General features: G+C 44.5%; 1 protein-coding gene across 1 annotated transcript in view; it reads left to right on the top strand.

Moving 5' to 3' along the window:
• The first annotated feature begins 344 nt into the window (after positions 1 to 344).
• col5a3a (collagen, type V, alpha 3a) overlaps positions 345 to 10950 on the top strand; it is a 102500-nt gene continuing 91894 nt past the window's right edge. The window contains exon 1 of the mRNA XM_065006505.1: positions 345 to 615. Coding sequence (XP_064862577.1) covers positions 531 to 615 — 85 coding nt within the window. The 5' untranslated portion in view covers positions 345 to 530. The remainder of the gene's footprint in view (positions 616 to 10950) is intronic.

Raw genomic sequence — 10950 nt, 5'->3', positions numbered from 1 at the left:
CGAGAACCACCTGCAGTAACTCTGCGGACCCCTAGGGGGCCACGGGCCCCAGGTTGAATACCCTGCAGTAACAGACAGAAAGTTGGTAACATCTTGCAGCATGACAAGTAACACAGAGCAGTAGTGGTGAAAGGAAGTGCTGAGTCTGACTGGATCACTGATCATCAATAAGACAGGAACGTCATAGCAAATGACCAGCAGTAGCCTCATAAACGTGCGCCCGCCAGACCATTGAAAGCATCATTTTTCATCGTATCCCGTCGGAGTCGCGAGACACTGTCCTATGGGGGAGGGGGGGAGCGAGAAAGAGGGAGGGTGAGGGGGAGAAATTGAATGAGGGACAGAGAGTGAAGAGAGGAGAGGATACTCAAAAAAAAACGAAGCAAACGAAACTGCAGAGCGAATGTGCACTGTTCGAGTGCCGCACTGGTTTCTTTCCCCCCACTACGCGTGGATGCGGAGCTCCTTTCTCATCTAGTTTTGTATCATACAGTTCTGTGGCGGAGGCAAGGGGGTCTCTGCTGTGAAAGATGGACCGTTTAAAGAGGACGGCGGCGTGCAGGAGAATACCGCTATTTCTTATAATACTGTTCCACGCAACTACGGCACAAGCTGGTAAAGTATATGTTGGAATACACCTGCTAATAAATAAAGTGATCATTTCATTGTATGGATTGACAAGGATAGTGGACCCTTTTATTCATTTTCTTTGTTGATTATAGGCTACAAAAGTTAATGTTCGGTTGTCTTGCTACCCCATTTCTTTATACAAAGTTGTGGACACTTCAACAGAAACCAAACCAAACTTTATAAGGTGTGCATTTGGCCGCAACTTCGCCCTCGGTAATATTTTGTGAGCCGCATAATAATGTAATTGTAAAAGGCTCCGTCTGATCTCATTGAATATTTGGCGATGCTGGATTGAATTTGTCCCCTGGGTTGCGCTGGCTCGGGATTAATCTCGAAAGCAGTATTTAATGCTTTGTTAAACCACTAAAAATGACAACCAAATGTAACTCTTCCCCTCGCTGTATTTTGGCATTTGAAAGTAATTTTTTATGTAAAAACAAAAAATGTATAAACCAAGAAGTCTAAGTTTTATAAATCAAGCATGATTCATAATGCATAGCCTATTCTGTGCATCACTGCGCATTGGCGGTGTGTGTGATGGATGGTTACCTCAGTTTGTCAAATTTCTCTCATTGCAAGTTAATCATAATAATTTAGCATCGTTTGGTTTTGCATATTAATGTGTCCTCGAACCCATGTCCATTATTGTATGCTTCACCCATTAGGATGTTGGGCCCAGTTTCCTCTGTGAGTGAGGAAGGAAGCGATTACCCCTGGAACACTCTGATGTCATGTTTGAGTTTGCTCGTGACCAGTGTCGGTTTACTGTGAAACGGTTTAATGTTGGTTTGAGAAGGAGGTGAATGGCAGAACACTGACCGACCTGAGTAGATTAAAATTCTTGTCATGGAGCTGTTTAAAAGGTGCTCAAAGAGGCTTCACGAAAATGAGCTTAGAATGACTATTCACCATTAAAAAAAAAACTGTTTTAGAGCCATGTGCTAAACATTTATTAATTTATAACACATTTTGTTTTCTTTATCACAGTGTTGTTCTTTTGTAGTTGGTATGGTAAGATGGAGATGGAGATGGAGCATTTCAGTTTCCCTATGAACCTTTATGTATACCTTTATTCCGTTGATATTCTAGATCCAGCTCATTCAAATAACACATTTTAATAGGATTAGATACTATGGGATTTGACCAGCTGCAAAATTAGTGTATGCACACCCTGATTGGAAGGAGCTGCTTTCTGTTGCTTTTAGTTCTGGAACCATTACAACATGCCTCCATGTTCTACCTACATAAACACAGATATGGTGAGGCCTGTCTATGTTTGTGGGCTGGTCACAAGCTTATGGGCTCAGCTGCCGCTGCTGGTATGAAGCCATTGCACATTGCCTTCGGAAAGTATTCAGACCCCTTGACTGTCTCCATATTTTGTTACGTTACAGCCTTATTCTAAATAAATAAAAAGCCTCAACAATCTACACACAATACCCGAATAATGACAAACCGAAAACAGGTTTTTTGAAATGTTTGCTAATTTATTTAAAAAACAAAAATACCTTATTTACATGTTATTCAGACCCTTTGCTATGAGACTAGAAATTGAGCTCAGGTGCATCCCGTTTCCATTGATCATCCTTGAGATGTTTCTGCAACTTGATTGGAGTCCACCTGTGGTAAATTCAATTGATTGGACATGATTTGGAAAGGCACATACCTGTGTATACAAGGTCCCACAGTTGACAGTGCATGTCAGAGCAAAAACCAAGCCATGAGGTCAAATGAATTGTCCGTAGAGCTCTGAGATCTGGGGAAGGGTACCAAAACATTTTTGCAGCTTTGAAGGTCCCCAAGAACATAGTGGCCTCCATAATTTGTAAATGGAAGAAGTTTGAAACAACCAATAGTCTTCCTAAAGCTGGCCGCCCGGCCAAACTGAGCAATCAGGGGAGAAGGGCCTTGGTCAGAGAGGTAACCAAGAACCTGATGGTCACTCTGACAGAGCTCTAGAGTTCCTCTGTGGAGATGGGAGAACCTTCCAGAAGGACAACCATCTCTTCAGCACTCCACAAATCAGGCCACTCCTCAGTAAAAGGCACATGACAGCCCACTTGGAGTTATCTAAAGACTCTCAGACCATGAGAAACAAGATTCTCTGGTCTGATGAAACCAAGATTGAACTATTTGGCCTGAATGCCAAGCATTACATCTGGAGGAAACATGGTGGTGGCAGCATCATGCTGTGGGGATGTTTTTCAGCGGCTGGGACTGTGAGACTAGTCAAGATCGAGGCAAAGATGAACGGAGCAAAGTACAGAAAGATTCTTGATGAAAACCTTCTCCAGAGCGCTCAAGACCTCAGAATGGGAAGAAGGTTCATCTTTCAACAGGACAATGACCCTAATCACACAGCCAAGCCAACGCAGGAGTGGCTTCGGGACAAGTCTCTGAATGTCCTTGAGTGGCCCAGCCAGAGCCCGGATTTAAACCTGATCGAACATCTTTGGAGAGACCTGATAATAGCTGTGCATCAAAGCTCCCCATCCAACCTTACAGACCTTGAGAGGATCTGCTGAGAAGAATGGGAGAAACTCCCCAAATACAGGTGTGCCAAGCTTGTAGTGTCATACCCAAGAAGACTTGAGGCTGTAATCACTGCTAAAGGTGCTTCAACAAAGTACTGAGTAAAAGGGTCTGAATACTTATGTACATTTTATATTTCAGTTTTTAATTTTTAATACATTTGTCAACATTTCTGAAAACATTTTTATTTTGCTTCGTCATTATGAGGTATTGTGTGTAGATTGATGAGGGAAAAACAATTTAATCCATTTTAGAATAAGCCTGTAACGTAGCAAAATGTGGAAAAAGGTCAAGGGGTCTGAATACTTTCCGAGGGCAATGTATAATACCACATATAAAACTTCAGATGACAGTTTGAACTGAGAGTCTGACCTCAACTAGACGTCTGCCACACGTGGGCTATTAGGCCTGCTATGAGCAGCAATAAAGCTACGCCCTCTGGTAGTGTTTTGAGTGTCTTAGACCAGCAGCATTTGACTGTGTCCTTGCAGGTGCTCCATTATAGAGGCTAGACTTTACTGCCAAATGCTTACTTATTTGAGACTCCGTTGTTCGTGTTGGTGGGGTTGGGTTGTCTGTAATGAGGGGTGATATTGTGAGTCAGAGAATAATATGATGGCTTGAATGTGTTGGAACTGTGGGGAATTGTATGGTGTTCCTCTGCTGATATGACAGTACAGGATAAGTGATGGTGTTTGATAATGTGGACTGGGCCAGTATGAGTGGGACAATGTTTTCACATGTGCTCTGTGTGTGCACTGCATGTGCCCGGGAGAGCATCAAGACTGTTCTTTGTAGTCATGTTTGACGACAGGAAGAGAGACATTCTTGCACACGTCCACAGTTTGTGACTCCTCTGTTCCTCGGCTCCTTCACATTTTTTCCATCTCTCCTTTCTTTTCTCTTCTTTTTCTTTTGCTGTTAAAATATACGGGAAAGAGGGGGTTTGTTTAGATTTCATGTGCTGCATCTCCTCCTCATCTACATTCTCCTCCCTTCCTGTTACCCCTCCCTGTGCCCCCCCCCCCCCCCCCTGCCTCCCCCACCTTCCCCGTGCCGCCAGTATGACAGAGGGGAATTCACGCGTGCAGACCCCTCTCTGAATCCCATTTGATCCTGCCGCCTTGCTGATCCTGCACCAGACTCCCAGAGGAGAGGACAAGTCATGTTCCTCTTTGATCACGCTACAAATGAGCCTGGGAAAATACAAACCAATGAAAAAAGAGGACCGTTTTAGAAAGAAACTAAAAAGAGGAGAGGAAAGTTTGATGCCTGTTAGTGCTATCAGCATCCGCTGTCACAGGAATCGTGTTCCTAATGGAAAGATGGGAAACATGAAAAGATGCTGACGTGCTTGTTATTATCTCCACCTGAAACAAAGACATGTCTCTCCTGGTCTGTTGGTGTGGATCTTGGCTGCCATTTAGCCTTTTTTCTACAAAACTGTTAGGAATAGGAATCCCCTGACATCCAATATGTGTAAATAATATCAAACATCTCCGTCACAAATCTATACTAAGCAATAAACATCTGGCTCCCAGAAACAGAACAAGAAGAAGCACTCGTCCCCCAGCCCAGCTACGGGTCTCTATGTTTCAGAGCTGTAGACGGCTCATGCCTCTCTTAGAAGAATGGTGATTGAGGCCCTCTCTGCACAAAGAGAACCAGATGGAACAGTCAGTCCCCTCTCTCTGTGGCGTCCTCCAGCCTGTCATACAGGCCTTTATTCCAGGTTGAGCCTTATCAGAGCCGTACATCATATCTTAACCTCCGAGGGAATCTTGACAGTTATTTAGCTATCTGACCAAAACCATCTGCAGTCTTATCTTAACAATATACAAGTCAAATTATACGGATGGCCTGGCTGTTTTTACCTGGATATAACATCCTCTTCATACGGCCCAGTCAGTGTCCATCAGAGTAAGCACTGACACCAGGTAGTAAACTTTAACAGGGTATAGTGCAACGTGAACCACAGTAAATCAGCTTTACAATAGCAAGAAATGCATCAAGTTATCATCAACAACTGAGTGGATTGAACAAAGAGAAACTGCCTGTACAACCAGTGGAGGCTGCTGATTGGAGGACGGCTCACAATAAAGGTTGGAACGGAGTGCATGGAATGGCATCAAACACATTGAAACCATATGTTTGATGTATTTGATACTATTCCACCTACTCCGCTCCAGCCATTACCACGAGCCCATCGTCCCCAATTAAGTTGCCACCAACCTCCTGTGCTGTTCAAGTACAAATGTGCAATGCATGTAGCAGTGGCATGTTTTGGTTGCCGGAGCTCTGGTATTGCACACCATGATAACTCGATGTTATGATATTTGAGAGAAAGATTGATTGTAAGAACTGACTGGAATTTGTTGTATTTGTGCATGTGTGGTGTGTGTGCGTGCGTGCGTGCATGCAAGTGTTTCTGTGTGTGTGTGTGTGCATGCGTGCGTGCAAGGGTCTGTGTGTGTGTGTATGTGTGTCCGTGTGTGTGTAGTGTGTATGTGTGTGTGTGTCTCTATGTGTGTGTGGTGTGTGTATAGTGGACAGAGAGAGTGCGAGCCCCGGGGCAGGTGATTCCTCTATGGGGCCAGCGGCAGTAGGCCAGTCTGGCCCTCATCTCATGCAGTGAGTAAACATCAGCAGAACAAACTGTGGAGCTAGAAGAATGTCAGGGTGACGTGCGAGGAAGGGAGATGTGGAACCCAAACTCAAATCTGTCCAGACAACACACACTCTCCACTCACACACTCCTCCACGCACATACTGACCCTTAGCCTTGCCACTGAGATTAGCTTCTGACCCACATTCACTACTCACAGAGTAATCACTGTTACAAATATGCAAAGAGGTGGCAATGTAGTGACAAAACCGGCCTGAATGAGGCTGTTATTATGAGTGAGCTTGTACTCTACAGAACAGTATGGACTGATAGCATATCGGTGAAAGAACCCACATGCTCAGATCCGTCAGGCTCACACATGTTCTGTCCGTGTTCCTGAGCTGTTGGAGCGTGGAGGAGTGTGTGTATTGTGTGTGTGTGTTGGAGCATGTAGGAGAGAGGAGAGCTAGGGTTCAGCAGCATAGCAGCAGCAGGCAGAGGATTCCACATCGGTCTCCCACACAACCGACGGTTTGAATGGCTCCCAAGCTCCCCAGTGCTAACTCAAAGCAGACCCAGTGCTAGCCCCTGTCCCACAGCCCAATCAACATGAAGAATTCTTCCAACACAACACAACTCTGTCTCTCCATGTAAACCTTTTAACAAGCCCCGTCCGCTTGATAGTGGACATATCGGATTCTCCGTTCCTCCTTTCGTCTAGCCTACCTCTCCTTCTCTGTTTGAAAGTGAGTGAAGAGTGGCTTTCACAGACAGGCCGATGATAGACAGACAAACGGACAGACAAGGACGGCACAGCAGATTGAGTAGGCGACACAGACTGAGAGACAGAAAACAAACCACAATATTTAATGACCTGATTTTATAGCGTGGGTTGTGTGCTATTATGTTTTTGGACTATGAGTGTGAGAGGGACTATGAGTGTGAGTAGGCCAATGAGTGTGAGTAGGACTATGAGTGTGAGTAGGCCTGTGTGTGTGAGTAGGACTATGTGTGTGAGTAGGCATGTGTGTGTGAGTAGGCCTATGTGTGTGAGTGGGACTATGAGTGTGAGTAGGCCTGTGTGTGTGAGTAGGACTATGTGTGTGAGTAGGCATGTGTGTGTGAGTGGGACTATGAGTGTGAGTAGGCCTGTGTGTGTGAGTAGGACTATGAGTGTGAGTAGGCCTGTGAGTGTGAGTAGGCCTATGAGTGTGAGTAGGCCTGTGTGTGTGAGTAGGCCTATGTTTGTGAGTAGACCTATGAGTGTGAGTAGGACTATGAGTGTGAGTAGGCCTGTGTGTGTTAGTAGGACTATGAGTGTGAGTAGGCCTGTGTGTGTGGGTAGGACAATGAGTGTGAGTAGGCCTGTGTGTGTGAGTAGGCATATGAGTGTGAGTAGGCCTGTGTGTGTGAGTAGGCATGTGTGTGTGAGTAGGACTATATGTGTGAGTAGGCCTGTGTGTGTGAGTAGGCCTGTGTGTGTGAGTAGGCCTATGTGTGTGAGTGGGACTATGAGTGTGAGTAGGCCTGTGTGTGTGAGTAGGACTATGAGTGTGAGTAGGCCTGTGAGTGTGAGTAGGCCTATGAGTGTGAGTAGGCCTGTGTGTGTGAGTAGGCCTGTGTGTGTGAGTAGGCCTATGTGTGTGAGTGGGACTATGAGTGTGAGTAGGCCTGTGTGTGTGAGTAGGACTATGAGTGTGAGTAGGCCTATGTTTGTGAGTAGACCTATGAGTGTGAGTAGGACTATGAGTGTGAGTAGGCCTGTGTGTGTTAGTAGGACTATGAGTGTGAGTAGGCCTGTGTGTGTGGGTAGGACTATGAGTGTGAGTAGGCCTGTGTGTGTGAGTAGGCCTGTGTGTGTGAGTAGTCCTATGAGTGCTTATTCAAACTATATTTAGAATGTGGTTTAATGTTGATGAATGTGGACATGAGTGTGTGTGGTGGTGTGGGAGGACGTTTCTGGCGTGCCCCTGTTCTTTTGTTCCCACTCCCCTTGCTTCTCCTCGCCTCAGAACCTCTGCTGTCCACACCATAGTGACCCATGACCTATAGAGGTCAGAGTTCAGTCTTAGGGTCATTTGATTTAATTCTATCCCCTCTTGGAGGTTCTGAGTGATGCTGTCTCTGCTGTTCTAGACACTTTCTCCTGACCCTTGTTTCTTCACTTTTGCTGCCCATTAATCTGTATTCACTTATTACCAATCACCAACTGTTATGGAGAAACATAGCTGAAGACTTTTAATGCAACATGACATGTTAAAAGGATGAAGCAAAGGATTATGTAGGATTATGAAGGCCTGTGTCCATATACAAAGGCTTGACTTCCATATTGCCGATCTTTAAATGTCCGGTAACACCTGGGTAATATGCAGATAAAGGCAGAGCGATCTGCATATACCTCAAAACATCACACAGAATACCAAATCAAATCTGGATTTAAATGTGTTTTCTGTCAAATAGTTGGTGCAATTGAATCAGTGGAAAAGACCCTGGCCTGTCCATCTGGCACTCCAGGCAGGCACAATCAAACTCTCAAAGTAGTTGAAAGAAAACAAACAAACTCTAATACATATCCCAAAATATCCCACATTACACCCAATGCAACTGGGACGGTTTCCTCAGCACAGGGTGTGATGCTCTGGGAAATATTCTCATCCAAGTTTGTTTCTGCACTGTAAAAAAAAAGATGTTGAATTTGCATTTGAAGTTGATTCAACATACAATTGTATGGCAACCAGCTGCAACAAGATTGTGAGTTTGCTCGACATGAGCTGAACCAACACACATTCTGAAGTTGAATTGTAGGTTCACACAACTTAGAATTTGAAGTTACTGTAAGTGAACATACAATTCAACTTGAGAATTTATTCTACCTTATTTGCATATTTCCCAATGTGCCTTACCTTTCGGGGAATTGTAATTACCACCAATGACTGTATTTGTTCGCGATCGAGACATGGTTGTTGTATTCAATAGCTTTCAGTCCTGAAGCCTTCACCAAGTGTCTAAGTGAATATGTTATTTTAAAAATTAAGCTCTAGATTATATACACTACATGACCACGACATGGAATGAGATGCTCGTCAAACATTTCATTCCAAAATGGAGTTGGTCCCCACTTTGCTGCTATAACAGCCTCCACTCTTCTGGGAAAGAATTCCACTAGATGTTGGAACATTGCTGCGGGGACTTGCTTCCAAGAGCATTAGTGCGGTCAGGTACTGATGTTGAGCGATTAGGCCTGGCTCGCAGTCAGTATTCCAATTCATCCGGAAGGTGTTCGATGGGGTTGAGGTCAGGGCCCTGTGCAGGCCAGTCAAGTTCTTCCACACCGATCTAGAAAAACCTTTTCTCTATGTACCTTGCTTTGTGCACTGGGGCATTGTCATGCTGAAACAGGACAGAGCCTTCCCCAAACGGTTGCCACAAAGTTGGAAGCACAGAATCGTCTAGAATGTCATTGTATGCTGTAGCGTTAAGATTTCCCTTCACAGGAACTAAGGGGCCGAGCCTAAACCATGAAAAACAGCCCAGACCATTATTTCTCCTCCACCAAACTTAACAATTGGCATTATGCATTCGGGCAGGTAGTGTTCTCCTGGCATCCGCCAGATTCGTCCGTCGGACTGCCAGATGGTGAAGCGTGACTCATCACTCAAGAGAATGCTTTTCCACTGCTCCAGAGTCCAATGCCGGAGAGCTTTACACCCCTCCACCTGACGCTTGGCATTGTGTATGGTGATCTTAGGCTTGTGTGCGGCTGCTCGGCCATGGAAACACATTTCATAAATCTCCCGACGAACAGTTCTTGTGCTGATGTTGCTTCCAGAGGTAGTGAGTGTTGCAAGGGAGGACAGACGATTTTTACACGCTACGCACTTCACCTCTCGGCGGTCCTGTTCTGTGAGCTTGTGTGACCTACTACTTCACGGCTGTGACATTGTTGCTCCTAGACGTTTCCACTTCACAATAACAGCACTTACAGTTGACCGGGGCAGCTCTAGCGGGGCAGACATTTGATGAACTGACTTGTTGGAAAGGTGGCATCCTTTGATGGTGCTACGTTGAAAGTAATTGAGCTCTTCAGTAAGGCCATTCTACTGCCAATGTCTATGGAGATTGCATGGCCGTGTGCTCGATTTTATACACTTGTCAGCAACAGGTGTGGCTGAAATAGCCAAATCCATTCATTTGAAGGTGTGTCCACATACCTTTGCATATATAGTGTATATCATAAGGCCTTTCTTTGAGGGCCTAGTTACACCCAGGGGTGAAAGTAAGCTAGTACGGGGTCTGGTACGGCGTACTGGATAAATAAATATTGGGGGTACGCCGTACCGGTAGGACGTGAACCTATCACAATAATTAACACAGAATGCCAAGAAAATATAGACCATTACACCATTATTTAACACTATCGCATGTCAGCCACATGAAAAATGAGAGAATTGACTTGAATCCCGGGGGTACAAGCTCCAAATTGTTTTGTGGAGGAGATGGGTGACCTTTACCGCGATGCGCGTGGACAGCAGTGGATGCAATTCAGGCTACAAGTTTAGGCCTAATGACAATCTCAGAATGTCATTACAATACACATTTACGTGTTTTGTAACAGATGTCTCAGTAGCGATAAGTGCAATAAGTCCAATTACTAACAGATTAGATTTGTTTAGAAAAATGTATGTTATTTATGTTTGTGTAGCATAAGATGAATCAACAAATCAATGTACATGCAAAAACAGGTATTGAAACAAACAATTCTGAAAATCAACCTACAAATGTGATAATAATGGTTGTGGTTTGGAACAAACATGAATAAGTAATTTTACTCAAAAAGCTTGTTTAAATTCAGCTCACTTCGAGCAGAATTTGTTGAGTAAACAATGTTGTCCACATGAGCTCAAATCCTTGACCTTTTGAAGTCCACTCAACACACAAAATAACGCTGATAATACAATTGGTTAAATTGGCTTTTAAACAGTATGGCCCTGATGCTCAGATGGAGAAATCCCCCGTTCACAGGCGTGATTGTGTTTGAACAATGTCAGTAATTGTTGCCTTTTTTTCAAGGAGTGGAAGTGGTGTGTGACTCATATCAGAGAGAAAGGACTGTCTTCAGAGAAGAGGTTGAATAGAGACCACTCTGATTACATGTAATGTTCATGCATGATGCTTGGTAGAGG

This window comes from Oncorhynchus nerka, linkage group LG21 (genome assembly GCF_034236695.1).
Source record: "Oncorhynchus nerka isolate Pitt River linkage group LG21, Oner_Uvic_2.0, whole genome shotgun sequence".
Lineage (NCBI taxonomy): Eukaryota > Metazoa > Chordata > Actinopteri > Salmoniformes > Salmonidae > Oncorhynchus > Oncorhynchus nerka.
Note: the sequence above shows the minus strand (reverse complement) of the source record. Positions and strands in the feature narration are given on the sequence as shown.